Source organism: Rhipicephalus sanguineus, chromosome 4 (assembly GCF_013339695.2).
Source record: "Rhipicephalus sanguineus isolate Rsan-2018 chromosome 4, BIME_Rsan_1.4, whole genome shotgun sequence".
NCBI lineage: Eukaryota > Metazoa > Arthropoda > Arachnida > Ixodida > Ixodidae > Rhipicephalus > Rhipicephalus sanguineus.
The window spans coordinates 112,554,937-112,577,605 of NC_051179.1; the positions used below are offsets into that span (position 1 = coordinate 112,554,937).

At 44.9% G+C, this 22,669-nt stretch overlaps 3 protein-coding genes across 5 annotated transcripts in view; 2 read left to right on the top strand and 1 right to left on the bottom strand.

Moving 5' to 3' along the window:
- LOC119390580 (kelch-like protein 17) overlaps positions 1–6,610 on the bottom strand; it is a 48,936-nt gene extending 42,326 nt beyond the window's left edge. The window contains exons 1-2 of one of the 3 annotated variants that reach the window (XM_037658174.2): positions 5,884–6,610; positions 4,867–4,987 (exon numbers count right to left, since the gene is read on the bottom strand). In XM_037658174.2, coding sequence (XP_037514102.2) covers positions 4,867–4,985 — 119 coding nt within the window. In that variant the 5' untranslated portion in view covers positions 4,986–4,987; positions 5,884–6,610. Of the gene's footprint in view, positions 1–3,658; positions 3,701–4,866; positions 4,988–5,883 lie in introns of those variants that run through there. The other 2 variants (XM_037658175.2, XM_037658176.2) reach the window with 2 other exon arrangements.
- LOC119390578 (uncharacterized) overlaps positions 1–22,669 on the top strand; it is a 280,493-nt gene that overhangs the window by 61,441 nt on the left and 196,383 nt on the right. The window lies entirely within an intron of this gene.
- On the top strand, positions 7,068–19,250 carry LOC119390581 (39S ribosomal protein L47, mitochondrial). The gene is made up of 6 exons (XM_037658178.2): positions 7,068–7,255; positions 7,402–7,511; positions 11,780–11,840; positions 14,796–14,892; positions 16,611–16,741; positions 18,872–19,250. The coding sequence occupies exons 1-6, from the start codon at positions 7,164–7,166 to the stop codon at positions 19,161–19,163; spliced, it is 783 nt and encodes a 260-aa protein (XP_037514106.1). The 5' UTR covers positions 7,068–7,163; the 3' UTR covers positions 19,164–19,250.

The window sequence follows — 22,669 nt, forward strand, 5'->3', positions numbered from 1 at the left end:
TAAGTGCAGCTGTCTGAGACAAACTGTCAAATAAGGTGGATGTGATATGTCCTTGTTAACGAGTCTGTCAGCAACAGAAATATAGAGGGGCCAATTACAGCTTTTCTGTGGTAGATATTTGGACACTTTTCTGCCACTCAACAAATATCTGGCTTAGACAAGGTTGCTAAGTGTTGGTGAAGAAGGGGAATCGTAAGCTGAATGAAACAATTGGACCATCAGTGAACGTACTATTGCACTAAAACAAGATATGGGCCATGAATATTCAATTTAATCAAGCTGTGCATGTTCGGTGCTGGTTAAGTATTGATGAATGTGTTCTGAATATTTCGCCACTCCTTGACACTGACAGAAGCATTAACGGAAAATATGGACATCATTAATTTCCCTCTAACACCACCCAGCTGCTACAGAAAACTTGTCCAACTAAACAGCTCACTAACAGAAGTAGATTGTTTCAGTGATTGATTGGTCAGCTGAATGGTTGAGGAGGTTTAAAATACTCGAGAGGGGCTTATAACTTCCTGACGCAGTAATGGGACTATGACAGATGCCACAGTTTCTTCTAAAATGCACCATATGCTTGAAACAAGGAGTTTCTTTTTTTGTCTTTCTGTTCCATTTCCACCTGACAGCTAAGATGGAGCACTTAAACTGTAACCTTGAAATCTGCAACAGAATGTTATTGACTCTAAGTGGATGAAGCTGATAATTTAGAGGTAAGGCAGGTAAGTATTCTAAGTTTGAACATCTGGCCACTTTACAATCGCAGCCTGAAAGAGCTGATCCGCCATACATTTGGGCCCTCTTTCGTAATAAGGAGGCTTCAACATTTGTAGTAACTCCTCAATCTTAAAACAATTTATTACATAAAAAAATTTAAACATCAGCTCGCAAGTGTAAATGAAGACAGGCGTGTACTGTGCCCAACTTGATGAAATCTGTTGCATTAAAAAAAAAGTGAACGAAAGTGGCTATACACAGAGCAGATTTTTCATTCTGGCTTTTCGTTTTCTTTTTAAAACAATGTTGAAAATTTGTAAAATTCAGAACCAGGACAATTAAAATACAAAGTTTTTCAACCCCATAAACCAGTAAAAAATTGAGGATATCAATATTTTCTACACTGCAGTTATAAAAACACTTGAAATGAGCAAATACAAAGTCACATGCACAGCTATAACGAAAAATGATGACAAATATTAATATGAGAAATGTGATGCATATACAGTCGGGTAATTCCACTAATACACTAATAGGACCCCTGCAATACCTTCACAAGCATTGTAAGAATGTTATTACAAAATACGATCCAATTCGTTTCAGTGGTATGTTCTAAAGAGAGTTTACGAAACTGCCATATTTGCCTTTTGAGCAGAGATACAGATTGCTATAACCTTCATGCATTAAATTATCATTTTTTTTTGCTTACTGATTTTTCACTTTTCATGCAAAAGTCCCAAATCGAGGTACTGCTTGATTTGATTGATTTACAGGGCGTAATGACCCAAGGGAATACTAAGGCTATGAGACTAACCGTTCACAAATCTCTCCCAATTATTTTTCGACTGCCTGGGACTTCTGAATGTACACTTGAATCTAGGTAGACGGGTGTTTTTACCATTTGCTCCGATTGAAATGCAGCCAGTGTGGCTGGGAAACAAACCCATGCTTTTGTGCTCAGCATTGCAACGCTGTATCCTCCACACTACCATCGCAACGGATTTATACAGAAAAACTTCATTACAATGAAGTCACACTTGACACAAAATTTGTTACATACAAAGATTCGTTATAAACGGTTATTCGCAATAGCAATTGACTAATCTTCATTTACTTTGATATAATTGATTGTTCATTACATCAATATTTTTTATATCATGGTTTGACTGCACAGCAATAATGAACATTGCACTATGGCATGAAAAAAAAAAGTAATGTTATTACAAAAGCCATGGTGCAGTGTTTGCTATTACCATAGTCCTTCAATACTACGCTATTACTGTACAGCAATAGTGAACACTGCACTATAGCATCAAAAAAAGAAAAAAAAAGAAAACAAGGTTCTCAAAAAGTAAAGCTCTGCCTAACCCCCCCCCCCCCCCGAACCCACCCAAAAAAAAAAATTTCTGGCTACGCTACTGCCCATGTGCTGCAAATGGCTGAATCACGCATGGCAGAACCCAAGGAGGGGGAGGGGGGTACACTAGCAAAGAGCGCAAACCTGCAACAAAATGTTAGATCTCTCGCAACATTTCCCAATAGAGGCTGTGTTACGGACCCCCAACTGTGCATCTGTTAATGTGCTAGCCTCCCTTTCCTGCTACACTTTCTTTCTTTCCCAGCCTCGGTTCAATCATGCAATGCCACGCTCGTAACATCCCGTGCTGCATGACTGAACGAGGTTGCGCAATGGCAGCCGACCGCCAGCCAGGAATCACTCTGCTCAGAGCACATAGGCAATCGGCATGCACGTCACATTCGGAGTGCTAATTGCGACGGTACCACGTGGAAGACAATGGGGTCCCGATTCGCTGTCGCAATTAATTTTGCTGCCTGCATGTGTGCCGTGACGGCTTCCAATGAGGGAGTGCTGTGCATTGCTACACAGAATTTGTTTCTTTGGTAAATGGTGCATAGGAAAGCAAATAAAAGGCCTTGATAAGTGTCTAAGAAAAGTTCACCCTGAGGCGAAAAAAAACAACAACAACAACAAAAAAAAAACAAAGAAACATAATCCCCCTGGAACATACCATTTCGGGGCTTCCTACTGTATCTTATGATTTCAATAGTCTTAGTTTAGCAGCTTCCATAGAGTTATTTCTCTTGCACCTACTATTTCTAAGTTACATTTTCATTAATTTGCCTTTGTGTAAATTATACTTATAGCACTTCAACTTCTTTTTTGTCACGACATATGTTTATGAATATATTGTACTGCTCACATCCTGCTGATCTTCCCTCCCCTCTTTAATGTATGTATACCTTGAGCATAAGATAAACAAAATAAACACCTAAGCAAATATAGTCTAAGCCAGACATATAGAAAATAGAAAACAACAACACTTGTGCGACGTAAAAATAGTTTCTGACAGCTCACGGATGACTTTCACGGGAAAGAAAATCTTTTGCTTATTATATGGGCACATTTATTCATAATCGGCAAAGTTTAATGCAGGTTCTTAGAACAAAGTGTCTAACAAAGTTGGTTCACACCCGCAGTCATGGCATCTGTAACACAGGGAAGTTCTCATTTGCATCAGAGCGCTGTGAATGCGGGTACAAACCAATTCCATCGGACGCCTTGGTTATTTTTCGTTATGGCGATCAAAAAACACAAGAGATCGTGGAACCTTTTTAAATTGTAGAGAAATGATAACATGTGCATTGTTGGCTTTGTTCAAGGATGAAGTGAATATGCTGAAAAAAAAAATTTGTTGTGGAAACTTCCTGAACCTTTTAATTGCTGCAGATGGCCACAGCGGCTTAGAACTGAGCCCACAACTATGAACCCAACAGCTGAATGCCGTATTCATCGTGTTAAAGGTATGTCAAATGTCACGAAGGTTGTGCAGTGTGCGATCAGTCAATGTCAATGCAGTGAGGCATGTGCTTTTTTTTTTCTTTCCCTATCGAATGTGAACGGAGAGTTACAGACCTGTCGTTTCTCAGCCGGTCAACGTGTATGTGTGTGCCATTTTTGCTTGTCAAAATTAACCCACGACCTGCAGGCAAAAACATTGCCATTTATATAGCATGGGCCATAACGTCTCATAATGACAACTTTGGAGTGTTCAGCTGGAAGTGCGAATTAGGATGTGCGAACTGTAAAGTGCATTAATGTGTAACAACAAAAGCCAATTAACACATTCCTGCAAGGTGCTGTGTGCGCTTGTAGCTTACGTAGTTTTACCACGAGCATGTGGGTGGTACAGACATGCTGCGAATTAGTAACACAGTGGTTCTAGTGAGACTATAATTAGTGCTTGAATGACATACCGAAATATAAAATAGTGTAGCTTAAAATTTTTATGTACCGACATGGCCCAGCACACTTTTTGGATGCCTTAATGAGGCAGCCTGGAAGAAGCAAAAGCATTGACAGATATTATATCAGTCAGGATGATATGAGCAATTTTATTAATACAGAAGTTTAATCTGCCATTATTGTAACAGTACAAGGACAAGTGCTGCTGTGAGAGAGAATAGGTCATTGATCTCATTTTTTTATGCACAAAACAAACAATCTAAAGGAAGCATTTGCAGGTGCAATACCTACAGGTCGATTTTCCATCTCGACATATATGCACAGGAATCACTATAAATATTCAACATAGTACAGCAAACTCGTACTGCAGCCATCCTAAATTGTGGGTTTGTCGTTTATGTAACATTATATAATGTGTGGAAAAAAAAGTCAAAGTGGTTTACAAAATCTGATAAGAAATTTCCTATTGAGGCCTACAGCCATTCCTATACCGCATCTTCCATCATAAATCATGCCCATGGTAATACAGTGAAAACACTCTGGCCTTCTTAAATTGTGTGTTTGTCGTGTACGTAACATATCTTATGTGCAGGCAAAAAATCAAAGTGGTTTAAAAATCACACGAAATTTTATCTTGTGGGCCGTTCCTATACTGCATCTTTCATCATAAAACGGGGCCACGGTAAGTAAAAGCACTCTGACCTATCTTAAATTGTGCATTTGCCGTGTACTTAACATTGTATTTTATCTGTAAAAAAATCAAGGTATAGCTAAAAATATAAGAAATTTTCTTTTGTGGGCGCAAAGTCGTTCCTATATCGCATCTTCCATCATACAACGGGCCCATGGCAACTGAATAAAGGCACTGCTCAGCATACCTGGGTCCCTGGTCCGAGTCTTTGAGACTTCCTGGCACTCGATCCCTCGGCAGCTGGGATCCGCGCAGCATCCTTGCTTCGCCGTTGCCTTCGGGCATGCCGGGCGGTGTCAGGCGCATTCCTATGCGAAGACCAAATTGCCAAAGCGAGCCCGCTAGGGCCATGACCGTGCGAGCACAGGCGCCGGAGCGGCGCTGTTTACGCTGCCGGCCGCGATCGGATACTGCTCATATTGTTTCAGCTCCGCTGCTGCAATCCGATAAGGGGGCAGCGATCGAGTTCCGCGGTGGTTTCACCGCTCGTCTCACGTACTGCTCTACATATACCTACATCGCTTTCGCGCACCTATTAACTGCATGAGCACGCGGCGCAGCAGCTGATGAAGGACGCAGCGCACGGTCTCGGCCGGAGGCGCGCGTTGCATCTGGCTGATGCCGGCCGACTGGACGTGGAAGAGGCAAGGAAAAAAAAAAGTATAACGCGTCGGGCAATGACTCCCAACTGCAAACAAACTCCCGATATATCAGCGCGCTCGCTTACTCTGTTCGCGCAACACAGGAGATGGTGCACATGGCCGCGATTTCGAGTTACTTTTGATTTCACACGCAGCGAAACCCTCCCCGGCTCGAGTTAAAAGAGAATACACGAAAGCATCATTTACACCGTGCGCTACTGCCCAAGTGCATATACGCACGAAGCCTGTAAAAGCTAAACTGAAGGGCGCACGTATTGCGCGCGTGCATGAGCGCACGGACTGCTGCGCGCTCCCAGCGCAATCCCACCGGCCACACCGCTTACTTTTTTTTTTTCTTCCACACCCGCATTCGGGGGTTCCGCCCTCATACCCAGCGTGCATTTGCCGCGATGCGCGGTCATCGGGTGGGGGCAGTGGTTCAATGAACTCCACGCGCGCGACGACAAATGGCCGGCCGTATGCAAAGCGTGCGTATCCCATTCATGCTTGAAGCGCGTGTACTGCGGCAAAAATGAATGTGCAGGCAAGGAAGAGGTGCTCACCACGGTGTGTGCAGCAGCCGCCGGCCTCGCACGGGGCACCGGGATATGCGCCGGACCACTCGGTTACTCCCAACAACCAGCTGGGGCGTCGTCCCGGCTCCGGAAGCACCCGTGCTCGGCAAACGCGCGAGTTCAAAGTCCGGCGGCAGTAGTCGACGTTGGCAACACCTGTTCCGATGGAGGGTTCCCCTCCCTTTCGCTGACACCGCCCAGCGGCGGCGAATCGATCGCGGAGCTGAGCGCGCAGCTAGCGCTGCCGTTCACGCAAATGAGTTTGCTTGCGGGGCGCAGCGGCTGCTGTCAAATGCTGTTGCCGCGCCGCTTTGTGGCGAGGAATGTTCCTCCTCCGCCGCGCCTTGCGACCGTCGCCGGCGCAAGTTCATTGCACCGACGATCATACTACGAACCCGTAGTCCAGGCTTTCATGCGCGTCGTACACCTGACACCGTGCTCACTTTGCTTCCACTGCCAAGCGGCCGGCGCACCGCTCCGCACGCCAACTCAAGCGGCACGCATCCGGCGCGCGCGCGGAGACAGGCAGTACGTAGTAGTGGCAGTACAATGCGTTGCGTTGTACGAAGGACGGCATGGGGGATGGCTCCCTTTATTGCTGCCAGCCTTTCGTTCTTTTCCTTCCGCCACGCTTCGCCTGCTTCCGACAGCAATCAAGGTGATCGAGCCTGCCGCGGGATCGCGCAATTTATGATCCGACTCCCGTCGCGTCGTTTTATTTCGGTTTCGTTTCACCCCCCCCCCCCCCGGTCTCTGTCTGCAGCCAGCTTGCCGTTATTACGGTATTAACGGAGAAAAAAGGCGGTGTCCTTGCATAACTTAACGTCACAGAACGGAGGCAACCTCGTAAAAAGGGGCATTGTTGCGTACGGGAGACGCAGAGAAAGAGATTGGCGATAGCATTCAGGCTCCATGCATTCTGGCGGTTTCACGGGCTTCATAATAAAGACGAACTCTGATTTAATTGGATAAAGAGGGGCTGTGGTCACGGTTCCTGTTACCCCCATTCCTTCGTTTCTCGAATGAGCAGCAAATCAAAGATAAACGCTGAACGGTGCCCGACGTGCAATGCGTCTTCCGCCGCCACTTATTACCGCTAGATGGCAAGAACCGCAATACAAATTCTAGACAAATCAACTGCTTCATACGTCCACGACAAAATACTGGAGTGACTGTTGACAATTTCTCTATGCTTTATATAAACGTGCACGCGTTCTGCGCTTTCTGTTCTGGGGGCGCCGTTACGTGAGGCGCACCCGTTTGGTAAAATGAATAGTTTAAACAAATGTGCGCGTCTGTGTAGATTGTTATGCAGCGATGTCGCCGCTAATTCGTCCGTGATTAGGGCTACGACTCTGAGGTAACTTTTATTCAGCCTAAAGTGTGAAGCATGACATGTAACTCCCGCGACCGAAAGCACATGGCGTCGTATAACTTGGTTTCACTGTTGCATGTCTGTACCTCACCCGTCATTTAACCGTAACGTGCGTTTTTTTCTTTCCACAGGATCACGCAATCACCCTGTGGCGCATCTTTACACACGTCATGCGCGCAACGCGGACTGATGGAGTTTTTCGAGCCGAAAGATAACTGGGGTGCCGAAGAAGTCCGATCAGGTTCGACTTCACTTTTCGTAGAACATCAAAGCACGTTGAAGTGTTCTACCACCGGGAGAATGAATACAAACTCCGCCCGCATAACCAGGACGCGCTTGTAAATCACCGGCGTAAGAGAGTCGTGCAAGCTTGTTTCCTATTGAACCGCCAGTACTTCTTCTGCGCTAATGTGAATACCACTCATATCGAAAACTAAAGGTTCGTCGTTGCTACCTAAAATATGACCTTTGGCTAAGCAGAAATGCGGGGAATATCTCTTGAAATTTGCTAGGACGTTGAAGTTTGTGACTTCAAACCAGCGACACGAATGTGTGTCTGAACTATCTGAACGACGGAGGGAGTGCTTGACGTCACGGAAATGAGTTAGTGTGATTGGATGGAACGGGCGTGGCAGTGTTGACTGCCACGCCCAATGGGTGGAACTTGTATTTATTCTCAGATTGTGAGCGATTATAGTTAATGCACTGGATCGTAGACGGTTAGTAGAGTTAGAGAAAGACTTGTAAACAAATAGCTGCACCCCAGGGAATGAAAGACACTAATGTTAGTGTCGCTCTGGCATCCATGAGGTGCAGTAGGCACGTAACATTGTATCAGATAGATCTATTTCTAGTTTAATGTTGCTGTTCATCGGTAACAATATGAGACCTATTACGTTGTGACTTATAATTATTGATACGAAAGTGTCGAGCACAGTGTTTTCATGAAAATCAACGCAAACAAGCCACATGATTCTTTTCTATCTATCTAAAAAAGATACTCCAGAGAATGTAAGTGCTTTCAGAGTGCATACAGACATGTTAATTAAGCAGGCAAAATCGGCACATTTGTTCAAGATATCGTAACATTGTCTTTAGTAGAAGTTGCCGAGTGCTGTGTGAGAACGTATTTGAGTTGAGTACTAAATGCTCATAAAAAGTACTTTGTTACTTTCTAGGTGCTTCAAGCTTGAAGACACACTTTCTTGTGACATTAGAGGGGAAGTACAGGAAAGCTGTGTACTACCAGAGCGCTTTGTGGGCACACAGGATCAGTTGCTCCTTGTAGTTTTCATTGGAGATGATGACTTTCCTCTTTTTCCAAAAACGTGAATCTGTGTGATGAAAACACGCCTCGCAAATTCTCCAAATGGAATGGCATCACATGAAGAGCTTGGGAAGTGGAAATTACTTCAGCACTATTGTGAATTCCTTTGATTCATTTTTACACACGAATACATCGTGAAAGCTGCTGAAACTACGTATATTGTTTCCAACTGCTGACTTTGGGAAATAGAAGGAGCCGTTGTGTTTTGTTGTGGAGTGCTCTTGTTTCGTATAGATGTGAGGGCCACCTGCAGTGATGTGACTGTTTCTTCTCTTGATTTTGACCGTTCATCATGCGTCTCAGTCTGCAAATTTAAGGATGTAAGAGAACAAATGGACGCTGTAGAATGACGAAGATATTAAGGAATAATTGATGCCAGAGAGAGGTTGAAAATGCCCCTTTTGGAGACCAGTATATCTGCCTCAAGTCGAAAATTGTCCCAGGACTGCAGACTATGTAATGGTGCCGTCTTCTACTGCCAAGGCAATTACGGTGTAAATAAAAGAAAGAAAACTGCAAAAAAGACAGATTATCTTTTTTACCCAGACATTACCCAGAACAAAGTAAGGGAAGTGCGCCTAATTAAGCACGGGCATCCCTACGTCACATGCACCGAGCGTGTGGTATATTCCATCCCACTGACGTGTGACAAGGTGTACGTTGGCCAGACGGGCAGATGCCTGAATACGAGGCTTTCTGAGCACAACTACCACTGCTCTAGGAAAGACAGGGGCCACTTTGCCTTCCATTGCAGGGACTGTGGTTACGTGCCTGTGTTGATTAATACGAAGGTGGTCTGCCAGCAAAAAAGCAAGCTGACACAGGAAATTATTGAAGCAGCAGAGATATCTGAGTGGAAGGATCATCAGTTGCCCTTCGGTTGCACTGTCGGATAAAGAAAAGAGTTTTTTAGGGTAGTAAACGTGGCTTGTAGAAAATCGTTTGTGTAAGTTCCTTTTTTGCTCATGTATGATGATTCCCTGTATATGTGAGTCGATTTTGAAACCTGTACACCTGTGTTTTACTTAGATTTATCATCAAGCGATTCAACACTTGCATTGAAGAGAGTACATGGGCTTGTTTGACAGCAATGAACGGCAGTTGGAACTCAGTGCTTACGTCTGTGTCCATCTTTATGCGTCCGTTTTGTTGTTTTTGATACGCACTGTCATAAGCAGTTCTGACCAGGACAAGGTTTTGCTGGTTCGCGGCTTGGCAGGGAGTTGTTACGGTGTTCTAGGCAGAGCGTAGTGCCTTCAAACGGGTGCTGCGTCTAGACGGACACCAAAATTATCGTGACCATATTGTACCTGTAAGTGGCAGTCACTGCTTAGTGCTTCTGCAACACCATCAGTATGGTCATACATTCTAAACTTTACTTGAAAATCAGGTAAAGCTTGTGCGCACGAGTAACAGACAACTTTGGTGTTGACATCGGCATTGCATTGACTTACAGACTTCATTTATCTATCAATGTGTTCTTCTCGCCTACGGCCATAGGCGTGCACAAGGGGGGGGGGTTGCCCCCCCTATTCACCTAAGAGGGGGGAGTGCAGAGTCAGCCCCACACATTGACATAATAAGGAGGGGGGGCGCTGCGACTCAGGGTGGGGGGCGCAATGTCAGCGCCATATATTGACATAATTTGGAGGGGGGACGCTGTGACGAACCTTTGCCCCCCCCCTGAAGGGGAACCCTGCGCACGCCTATGGCTGTGTGTGAAACATTTATTGCTAATGGGTCAAGGAAGTTTTAGCAAATTGAGGATTGAAGAATGGGCCTGTATGCACTTGGAATTATTGTGGACAGTCTTTCCTGTCCTGCCATTGCAGTGTTTTTCCTTTTACTTAAATGAATTTCTCCTTGGCATATAAATTACATAGGTGTAGCCAGTGCTGTCACAGTGAGGAGACTGCCAAATAGGCATGTCTAACGATGCTGAATTGAAACACCGAACTAATTTGCTACGAATAAATAAACTTTCAAAACTAAACTTCATCAGGGAGCGTTATACAGAAGTTTCAGTGGAAAGGTATTGGAGGACCCGATGAAAGCTGTCATGTTGCTTTGTGCACATTCAGAGATTTCGAGACCACACCTTGAGTGGTTTTGTACACATTATTGACCTTTGTTGAAAACCATTTGAGGTTGTGTACCATCAGGGAGACTTTGTGTTTTACCTATTTATCTTGGGTAGCCAAAGTACATTCGAGGTGTATTGACAGCTAATTTTCTGTCTGTCCGGATAGTTAGTCTTGAAAAATGAAAGAAATAGTTGCTACACCTCAATCAAAAACTACAAATAGTGCCGTCTATGCTATTCTGGGTATCGTTATCTATTGGCTTTGTTAGGTTGAGCCTTGTGGATGGTGGCGTAGCCAGGTTGTGGCACACCGGGTCTGTGGCCCCCCTGAAATTTTTTTCTGCGCTATTCTGGGTTTCATTATCTATTGGTTTGTTAGGTTGAGCCTTGTGGACAGTGGCGTAGCCAGGGGTGGCACACCGGGTCTGTGGCCCCCCTGAAATTTTTTTCTGCGCTATTCTGGGTTTCATTATCTATTGGTTTGTTAGGTTGAGCCTTGTGGACAGTGGCGTAGCCAGGGGGTGGCACACCGGGCCTGTGGCCCCCCTGAAATTTTTTTCTGCCATGGGATAGAGATCATAAAATGACACTCGACCACACTTACCTGCCGGGAACCCATGTCGAATCAAGGACCGTCGTTTGACTCACCTTGGGGTGCCTGCGGGAATGAGCTGTGGTATCGTCCCCGCAGACCTCCCACAAGTGACGTCCATCCACGGCCGCACCAAATCCCAAAAAGAGCTCTTTCTCAAGTGTCCGTGTAACCTCGCTCCCCGCCAGGCGGCGCCACTGTGCGAGCACTGCACCATCTCTTGCTCGACGGCGAAGCTAACTATGCTAACTATGACGTGTGGGCACCATGAGGCGAAAACAACTTTACAGTGGGTGATAGCACCCACTGTAAAGTGCTCGATCTGAAGGGGGAATGCCTTACTTTCAAGCACAGTGAAAGCACAAGTTACCGATTGTCAACTGTGCTTTTCCCCTTTTTTTCTGCCTGTACAAAAAGGCTCGTTCAGCACTGTTTGCTACCAGTTTCTGTATTCATTGGCACTAATGGCCTTGTATAAATTGTTTTTTCTTTTTGTTTTGTGGACAGGAAAGTCATGGAGTAAGGACGAGCTGCGGATCAAAAGCAACTCGGACCTTCACAAACTTTGGTAAGGGTTGACTGGCATTGCAAGCATGTTGTCTTGTTTCTGTAGTTTTTGCTGTGTGACAGAAAGTCATAGACATAGCCAGAAAAGTTGGGGGGGTAGGGGGGGGTGGGGGGGGGGGTAGGGGGCATTGGTGGGGGCTTCACACCCCAAGTGCTAGCTATGTCCTTGATAAGTCATGTTCATCTGCACACTCTGACATAATTACAACATTTCATAGTACAAAAAAAATGGAAGGCAAGTTGGAAATTATGAAATGAAAGCACTTTTGGCAATAATCACTGCTGCATTTGCTCATTAGGATGTTTAAAGGGACACTAAAGGCAAATAACAATTTATGTCAGAGTGAAAGCTCAATGTATGACAACCTCTAAAACGGCAATATTATCGACAGCAGTGCCCTACTTACCCAGAAATTAAGCTAAATGTATCATATGATGAGCGCCACGAGTGGGAGATTTTCGAAGTGATCCCGATGACGTACGAGAGTCTGCCTACAATAAATCACTAGTAATCAAACTAGCTGATAAAAAACAACCTTCCGTGCATCAAAAGACGTAATAAAATGCTGTTTGTTCGTTCCCGTTTGATTCATGGAAAAAAGAACCTCTGTGGCGTTGCCATGGGGAACGGCGCGCGTGGTTCAAAGGTTCCGTTTTCGCCGAACTGCGCTTCGCCCGGCGCCCTGCTTCGCTCACGCGGTCGCGTCTCAGTGGTAGTTTCGGGATCGCGTACTGCCGCGTGTGTTTTGCGCGCTCGTGAAAGTTGCTCTGACAGAAAGTTCAACAAAATGCCGCATGCAAAGACGCCGGCACTACGAGCCCTCAGCAGCATACCGCGTTCATCAGGGCTCAAGTCGCTGAATTGGATCCCAGCGTCGCGAGCCAATGTCTCATTGTCAAGTTCTCCGTCCACATCCATTGCGGCGATTGCGGCAAGCTTCGATGGCTTCGATGGCCGTTGTTGCTGCTGTGGGTCCCGCTACTTTCGCTCTGCTGCTACTAGTGTCGGCGGCCACACAGTAAAGGCGGGCAACGTTGGGCACGGCAGCAGTGATGTATGAAAGTGGGATTTCAGGCAGGTGATTTGAAGTGCGCTAACGCGCTGCGGACCACTAAAACGTGATTTTATTTCAAAATAAGCACTTCCTTGGCATAAAAGTAGCACTACGAGGTTTCTGGACCGCTATTTCAACAATCAACGTCGAGTTAATATTTGCCTTTAGTGTCCCTTTAACTGAGCACTTAGCAGCTGTTGCATTTTTTTACTTGCCAATGACGACTGAAGATGCAGTTTTTCTTGGTTTTTGTACTTTGTGTTGTGTCATCTTCTTTGTGTTGTGATTATCTTCTGTTATCTTCTGTGTTGGGACAACATACATAGAGGACATTGGTATTTAATTAGTATTCATGCCACACTGCATTGCGTTCATGCTGTGCCTTGCAAAACAATGTGGTATTCACTTACTGTTCATTCGTCTTGCAGTGCAGCATTTTTTTTTTATGCAAGAACCTTACCTGGTTCATTGTGCGACTCCGCGTCATCAGAAAGACGTGGCAGAAAAACAGCACACGAATTACATCTTCATCTAACTAAAAAAAAAAAAAGACCACGGTGAGGATTCGATCCTTTGCCCCACTGCTACTGCGCTGTAATCGAGCCACTGCATCACCGTTGCAGCAGATAGCAGTGATGGATGAGGGCTTTGATGGGGCTGTACTCTGCCTTGTGGTCAATTGACTAAGCTGGGTGCGACTTACACAGTCCAGAGATATTGTGCTCAGGTGACAGAAGCGTGGCAGCTAAGTGCCTCCGCGACTAAATAAACGGTCCTGCTCATGAACTTGGCAACATTCTCTAACGGCCATCCAGCTCACGACATCAGTCTGGAGTGCGCGCCCGTTGGTGCAGGCCTGTGTGCATCTGCCTTTGAGGAGGAAGTGCCGCAGACTTCTAAAGTTCTACCCGATTATAGATGGCACCCAGTACCCCAACAACACAAAGGCAGAATGAGCAGCTGCGGAGTGAACAGGGTGTGCTGCAACGACTGAGCAACATTTTGTTGCAGCACTAAACTCAGCGACAAGTAATGCTCTCGCATTTACATGTGATGAGGATTGCTTAGGTGCTCCCACAGTTTTTATTAAGCGGGGATGACAGTTTAGCCGAGGGTGTAGGTGGGCGTGGTGGTTTGCTACAGAATGGCACAATCTGCATTACACACTTGGAGGATGGTATTAGCTTGCAGTTTGTGTGGCCTCTCACCATGTTTGGTCACCACAAAGAAGCATCCTTGGTGTGTTGACGCAGCCATGTTCTCAAATTAGTACGCCATTGTAAGCCACAGAAACAGCCAAAAATTCAAATAAATTGCCTGCCCTTTCATTCTTAGAGCAGCGGCCAGTGTTCCCTGCCTGCAAAGGCACCCATACGTTTTCTGCAATATCAGGAGTCCTCCCTGCAGTGCACAAACAGGAAGCAGCGACACAAAAAGCACACGGATTTTTATGAAGAGTAGAGTGCAGATTCATATTGTAGTGTTGGTACCTGAAACCCCTGAATTTAATTTTAAGCTTTTCATTTAATGATCACCTGCCGTGCTGGTTTAGTAGCTGAGGTGTTAAGGAAACCCAGGTGGTCAGTATTAACCCGTGGTCTTCTGCAATGGCATGCCTCGTCATTATTTCATGGCTTTAGCTCGTTAAACTACTGAATTTAATTTAAAATTCACTGCAAATACATCAGATGTTTGAAAACAGCACTGTAGTGGCAATGCAGAAAACTCTTGCATTGTTTTGTTTTTGTCACGAGAGTGAGGCTGTCAGTGGCTCAATTTCATTTCATACTCTTTGTGGATATGCTATGTTTTGACGGTTTGTCATTAAGTACTTTCGTGTGACACTCTTAACTTCGCTTGTCACTCTTCTAAGCCTATTTCTCCTTTGTGTCCCTCTGTAGGTACATCTTGCTGAAAGAGAAGAACATGCTGCTCACCATGGAGGAGGCAGCCAAGAGGGAAGTGGAGCTTTTCCCAAACCCTGAGCGTATCGACAAGGTAAGTCGTGACACATGAGCGTGCTGTGCCTGGCCTTGGGTCTGGTTTCTGACAGTACAGATGACTGGCCAAATTCCATTCAGGCACGAATTATGATGGACTTTCTGTAAATGTGTCAAATTTACACAACTTTATTGCGGTGCATTGGATGGTTTTGTTGCAAAAGAGAGGAGGTGGTAACATATGGATTTGTGAATTTTGCAGTAATTAATCATAATTACGCTGTAATTAGAGATTGATTTATTCCAAAGTCAGTCGTCTTCTATTCTTTTATAAAAATATTGAAATCTAATGCCTGAATTACATGGGCAGATTTTCGTCAGTTATATCCATTTCAGGCAAACAAAAATTCTAGTTTTGTCATAGCTCTCGGAATGTGCCATGTCGAACAACTAGTTTGTTGAACATGTTAGTGTCTTCAGCAAAGTGATCGTCTGCAGCAATGCGCAGCACAATCAAGTTAAATGAGTCGTCTGCACATAAAGTGTGCACAAATGTGCACACTGTTTAATAATATTGTGCAAGTGTCAACCCCAGGATATAATACGTGTGTAATATTGGCGTGAAGTAACAAGATCAGCAAGACAACAATGAGCTTCTGAACACATTATAGCATAGATTATGTTGATAGGGTGAACAGTGTAGCAGATGGCATTTGCACATGAGTGCACTTTGTGTGCCAGCACTTCTACAGCTGTTCTGATTACTCCTCGTTAATATTAGGTGCTACCATGGCAAGTCCTTTATTCAACGCTCACACGATGTTATTGAAAAGATGCAAGGGTGTACCACGCTTGGGGCTTCTCCTGCCAGTGCCGTAAGCTTGTTGAACATGAGGAGCGACCTTTTGCAGTGCTTGAAAGGATGCACTGTCTGCAGTCCATGTGTTGTGCTGACATGGATAGTCGAAGACTGGAACACGTTTACCCAATCTCTCGTGTCAAGAATGTCATTTTTAGCAAAGGCGGGGACACTGTTTGAGGTAGAGGATAAAATTATTACTGTGCACGTAATTACTTTCAAATAAATGTATTCCTTTCTTGCTTATTTTCCTTGAGAGTTAGTGAATTTTTATGTTAAGAACAGATCACGATTGTTAGTGTTTAAGTTTGTTATAGACTAACTTTATATTGAATTACCTAGCACAGTTACACCTCAACATATCGCCACGCTCCACATCACCAAAACATATCCAGCTTCTGCAGTACCACCAACCCATCAATGCACGTAGGAGCCATGTGCTGTAGCTTCTGCGCGCATCTGTACCACAAATGTCTTTGAGGCCGAAAAGAATGAGAAGAAAGGCATGAAACTTGCAGGTTCTACTTCTGCTCACGTCATTTCTCGTTTCGATGGGGGGCGAAATGCAAAAAGGCTATCATACTTGGATGTACGTGTAATTGGAGAAATCGAGTCGAGAGTTCGACAGCAGTTTAACTGGTCAAGTAATATGAAGTTGCAGTCACTGATCCGATCAAAGGAAAAGAGAGACGGGGATGAGCAACTCCCGCAACGTCTCTGCCTAGGTTTTCGCCGCGACTTAGTCAGTGACCGCAACTTCTTGATTGGAACGAACCCCAGCTGGTCATGACTCATTCGGAGACCACACTGCAGTGTATCTTGTAATCATAATGTGGTTCCCAGCAGCTAAAACCCTAGAATTACTGAAACAGAAACTATGAGAATTCATGAGGCTTTTTGTTTATCATGAATCGTAGGTGAAGGAGAGCATGAACAACCTGGAGGAGGTGGTGCGAGAGCGCAACGAGGCATACCACCTGCTCGAGACAGGCGAGTCTGGAGAGCAACCGTGGGTCCCCAAGGAGAACATCTACGGCTTCGTGCGCAAGTGAGATGCCGTTATATTTTACGAATAGCTGAATTGCCTTTCTGTCTTCTGTGTACACTGAAAGTAGCTGCGGTCACTTTTCGATGGATTGGAGGCCTGTGTACTGTGTGATGTTAGGGCACATTAAAGAACCCCTGGTGGTCAAAGTTATTCAAACTCCTCCACTACGACGTCTCTCCATAGTCTGGGTCGCTTTGGGATGTTGAACGCGGATAAGCCAGCTAACCAAAGAGTATTGTCCCGACTAGGTTAATTTCTTACTATAATTGCTTGTTACTGTCCGCTTACACTGGCTATGGTAAAAAGAAAAACATCTAAATTGCTAACCTTATATTTAGGAATAGTGTACTTACACGATTGTAAGTCGACTTGATGTTGGTCATCCCCCCCAAAATCACATAGCAAAAAAATAAGCACAAGTGCATTTCATAAAGGAAATTTATTTACAGTGTCGCTGAAGAAAACACTCGGATTCCAATGTGCAAAGGTGGCTTCATGCAGTGCTTTAAATGCAGGAAAGCTAGCCTCATGGCAATGTGATCCAATGGGGATCATTGTTAGAAAATTTTCTGCTAATTGTTGCGGAGAGTGAGGGTTATACATGAGAAGATACAGTATATGCTACAGGTAGAGCCAGAATGTAAACATAATGTTGTATCTGTGCCACGGCATGCCTGATTTCTCGTTTGTTTTGGTTTTGGTTGTAAGTCGACCTTACAACTGAAAGTAGTTTTGGTTTTTATTGCAAGGGGACCTCCCAACTTCAGGTTTCAAATTTAGATAAAATAGTTGGACGTGTAAATACGGTAATTTACGTGTTCCACTTTAGTCTGCACACATTTCTGCGTTTTAAAGTGTCTTTAGAAGATGTTCTGTTAGCCTCTAATAATTTACCCTAATAAATATATGGTAATACTTAATAGTGATTTTTCTATCCTTTGTTCTTGATATTTTCTGCCTTTAATATTGTAATTTTAGTCTAACAGACAGTGCCATGCCATTTCGCTTTTTTTTTTGTCTTATATAAGCTATTGTAATAGAATCAACTTGATGTGGTGCATATAAACAAAATAGGCGTAAACCTTTTGTTGGGCAATTGCTGTTCACATGTTTTAGTACAGATACAAGTTGCTGGTGTGTTTACTAACAACTTAGTAACCAACCGACGGTTTGAGTTGGTACTATTTGTTAGCTCACCACGTAGTGCATTTCACTACTACTTGCACTTTAACTACTTGCAAATACTAAGAGGGTAGTGCTTTTTGGGACTAGTAAATGCTTAGTAATTAGTGAACATGCCTAACCTTTTTTTAAAGAGTGTGCCATTGCTGGAGAAGGTGCTGCTCAGCTTCTGCAGTTGCTTTATGTTGTGCGATAATAGTGGTCTAGTGGTAATGGTGCTTTGTGCCGACCCGAAGGTCACAGGATCGAATCCCGGCTGCAGTGGCCGCATTTTGATGGAGGCGTAATGCTAGAGGCCCATGTACTTAGGTTTAGCTGCACGTTAAAGAACCCCAGGTGGTCGAAATTTCCTGAACCTTCTACTATGGCATCCCTCATAATCATGTCCTGGTTTTGGGATATAAACTCCCAACAATTACACACACACACACGTGTGTGTGTGTGTGTGTGTGCACTTGTGTGTGTGTGTAACTTGACCATTTGACCAGTATCAACAGTATCAATTTAAATCTACTACCTCAGTCTTCCTCTGTAGCAGCACTGAAAATTTGTTATATTGGAATTGTGGATAAACACGTTTCATTATATGGATGTTAAAAATACTGGTGTTCTATGGACTTGAAATTGTAAGATTGAATGCTTTGTTATATCGATAATTTGGTTATATTCAAATTCGTCATATAAATATTGAAATTTTATTGTGTATTGTATAGGTCATGAATTTAAGCTGTGGGAGGAATCTTCATCCTTCCTAGCATTTTTCGTTGTCTACAAAACGGGCTAAGGAGTATCGACTTCCAGCTATTTGCACATTTTGTTTTGGAATTTGCATTTGGAACCAGCTCATTAGGCTTGCATACCATTGCACTCCGTTGCTATGGTCAGGAGCGCGATGTTGCTGCAGTTGGTGGTTGCTAACCGATGTGTTGTTTTCTTCTTGCCATGCAGCTTTGCTCTGAAGGAGCACTTGATGCCGCGCAAGAGCAACCCCAAGGGCTACTTCCAGCTCTGGCGAGACAAGGACCTCGACGAGTTCCTCCGGCTCTACCGCGAAAAGATGCAGAAGCGCAAGGAGTTCTTTCACCGCACGAGCCGGAACCAGATAATGCAGATTATCAAGCGCTTCCCCAACGTGGACCGTTCGTTGCTGCGCGAGCAGTACCCGGACGTGGACATAGACAAGCTCGAGAAGATCATGAAGGAAAAGATATACACCGCCTTTGAGCAGCAGACCACGTGAACTCTTGTCCCACTTGGGCAGTGCCGAGGTGTCAACACAAGCCAGCATTTTAGTAAATCGATAATTAAAAGAAGTAGTGGAAACAATGTGGAATGGTTTCATAAATCAGTAGTACAGTAGAATCTTGTGAGAAAGGACCTGAGGAGACCAGGAAAATGTGTTCTGTTTAACGGGAGTTTCATTTACTGAGAAAGCTGTTCGGGTATGTGTCACCCAAACACGAAACAAACCAAATTAGGGGCAGTTGTCTTGTTTAAAGGGACACTAAAGGCAAATAACAATTTATGTCAGAGTGAAAGCTCAATGTATGGCAACGTCCAATACGACAACATTATCAACGGCAGTGCCCTATGTACCGAGAAATTAAGCTAAATGTATCACACGACGTGCGCCATGAGTGGGACATTTTGGAAATGATCCCATGGACATGAGAGCGTCTGACTACAATCAATCACTCGTAATCAAACTAGCTGCAATAAAAAAAAAAACGCGAGGCCTGCGCTGAAACCGCAGCACAGTCACAGCGAAAGCTGGAAGAGCGGCGTTTCTAGAGCCCGTTAAGCTCTCTTGGGGCTACAATACAAGTACACTAGAAAGGTACCCACTACGCCATAAATCACAATTTTTGTGAAGTTGGGAAGCACCTACTAAGCCATTATTCGTCATTCTGCGGAGAAGCGAGGCACCAGCTACACGTCTGTAAGGCATTATGTGCACTTTGTTGACGCGACGACTGATGACGATGAAGAATTATGGCTCAGCCCTTTGTAATGGGTTGGAATTAGGGGTGTGCGAATATCAAATTTTTCGAATACGAATCGAATACGAATATCCACCTTCGAATATCGAATCGAATATCGAATATCAAAGAAAAAATGCCTCCACAGTAACAATATTTATTTACCATGTAGCTATTTGAAAAAAAAAATAACATTAACAGCCTGACTGGCAACACAACATACACTGCTATCTCCAGAACACAATGTCCAGGCTAGCACAATGCACATCACAACACAAGCAAATATCACGGCACAATGAAAGTAATGACTAGATGCTATCATGAAGAAATATTAGTTGCTCCACATGATCAGCAGAAGGCGCTCCCTTCTAACGGAGCCAACCCCCCCTCCCCCCGCTGCCACTGAAAAGGCACGCTCGCTTGGAACAGAAGTGGCTGGTATATAGTACATGGGGCAAAGCTTTGCCAGACTGGGGTATCTGAAGGTGCCTACAGTCCGCTACCAGTCACGTGGGACACTGTCTTTCTTCAGAATTGCTCCCGCATAGTGAACGAGTGGTAGTGCGGCACGTTACGGCCGCATAATATTGAAAATGTATGGTTACATGATCGCCAACAGCGCTGCACGTCGGAGATGCACCAGCAATGAATCATACGTATTGGGGCGCTCGTCGCAGGCAGATATCGTGCCTCCGTGTACTTACGATGTTTATCGCTCCTCTCGGCAACGTTTTTAGCTATACGAACGCAGCAGAAATGTGGAAGACGAGTTATTTTATGCATGATAATCGAATCGTATATTCGAATTTTCGAAAATTCGAAGTTATCGAATATTCGAAACAATTCGAATACACGATTTTCGAATCGAATACGAATATTTCGAATGTAATATTCGACGAATATTCGAAACTCTCGAATATTCGCACACCCCTAGTTGGAATCTTTAAACGGCCCACCAGTTACGTAATTTGCATTGGGGGACGCCCGGTCGCTATTTCCCTCTCCCCTCATGCTGTATAACATACGTTGACGTGGGAGAGAGACGGGGAGGGGCGAAGAACTTTACTGAGACCCCGAGGAAATGGATCATGCGCTTATGGGCTTCCTTGGCAACCAATACAAGTGCACTTGCAAGGAACCCACTACGCTATAAATCATTGTAATTTTACTGAGACCCCGAGGAAGTGGATCATGCGCTTATGGGCTTCCTTGGCAACCAATACAAGTGCACTTGCGAGGAACCCACTACGCTATAAATCGTTGTAATTTTTGAGAAGTAGGGCAGCAGGCACTGTGCCATTTTTCGTCATTCTATGGAGAGCGTTGGTACCTGCTAAACGCATGTAAGGCATTATGCGCACTTTGTTGATGCTGTGCCTGATGACAATGAAGAATTATGGCAGAGCCCTTTGTAATGGGTTGGAAGCATTCAACAACCTACTCGTTGCGCAATTCGCATTGTGTGACGCCTGGTTACAGAATTCGCATTGTGCGACGCTTGGTGCTTATTTTACTCTCCTGCCACGCTATATTACATATGCTAATGTGGTTCCTTCCCGACATGAAGCCTGTATAGGACCTTTTTGCAAAGCAGTTTCAAGCACCAGCATGGCTCAGAGGTTGAATACTGGGCTCCCACGCAGAGGGCCCAGGTTCGAACCTCGTTCCATCCTGGAATTTTTTTCTTATTTCGAGCGATGCTGGTTACGGACACCGGCGGCGGCGGCGGCGGCGGCGGCGGCGGACAACTACGGCGCCAAAAACGGCCGGTGAAATGATCTCATAACAGCTTTTGCTGTAAAAAGAACCTCCCGTGCATCAAGAGACGTAATAAAATGCTGCTTGTTCATTTCTGTTTGATTCATGGAAAAAAGAACCTCTTTGGCGTTGCCATGGGGAACTGCGCTCATGGTTCCAGGGTTCTGTCTTCGCTGAACTGCGCTTCGCCCGGCGCCCGGTAATGTGTACTGCCACGTGTGTTTTGCATGCTCGCGAAAGTCACTCTGACAGAAAGTTCGACAAAATACCGCATGCATGTGATGTTGCCGGATGCCCGAATGGTGCACGTCGCCGCGAAGTAAAGGCGGGCAACGTTGGGCACGTCCACAGTGACCTCAGGAAGACCGCTTTCAGGCGGGTGATTTGAAGTGTGCTAACGCGATGCGGACCACTAAAACGTGATTTTATTTCAAAATAAGCACTTCCTTGGCACAAAAGTAGTATTACAAGGTTTCTGGACTGCAATTTCAACAATCAACGGTAGACTTAATATTTGCCTTTAGTGTCCCTTTAAGCGAATTCCACTAGCCGAGGTCTTGCTGTATACTGGTAGGATCACAGTGGGGACCTCAGCACCGCGTGCTTGGAGGTTGAACTTCGTTGATAATTTGAAAGAGTTCAGTGGGGGAGATTAGGCGATGTGAAAACAAACGACAGAAGTTTAATACATAGCTCCTGGTGAGCGGTGCGCTCCGAAGAGCATTGCAAGAACCTCCTTCATGCTTCTGCATGCAAGTGTGAGCAGAGGAAGACGAGAGTGCCCGCGGTGGTTCGCTTGGTCCCTTTTATGTTACTCTCCATCTAGGATATTTCTGTCATCACGGCAACACAGGCAGTGACGTTTGTCCCAACATGTTCCAAGAGCCCAGACAGGGTGGCACCTTGCACTTGTCATACGAGAGGAGCAGTGAGTGTCCTAAGGGGGAGGGTAGGCTCTGCACATTTGCAAACGCTTCTCACACACACACAAATGACACATTCAACATGT

Coding starts and splice junctions, on each gene's coding strand:
- LOC119390581 (XM_037658178.2), top strand. CDS start 7,164: ATGAATAGTTTAAACAAATGTGCGCGTCTGTGTAGATTGTTATGCAGC. Junction 7,512..11,779: donor TGCCGAAGAAGTCCGATCAG/GTTCGACTTCAC, acceptor TTTTGTGGACAG/GAAAGTCATGGAGTAAGGAC. Junction 11,841..14,795: donor TCGGACCTTCACAAACTTTG/GTAAGGGTTGAC, acceptor GTCCCTCTGTAG/GTACATCTTGCTGAAAGAGA.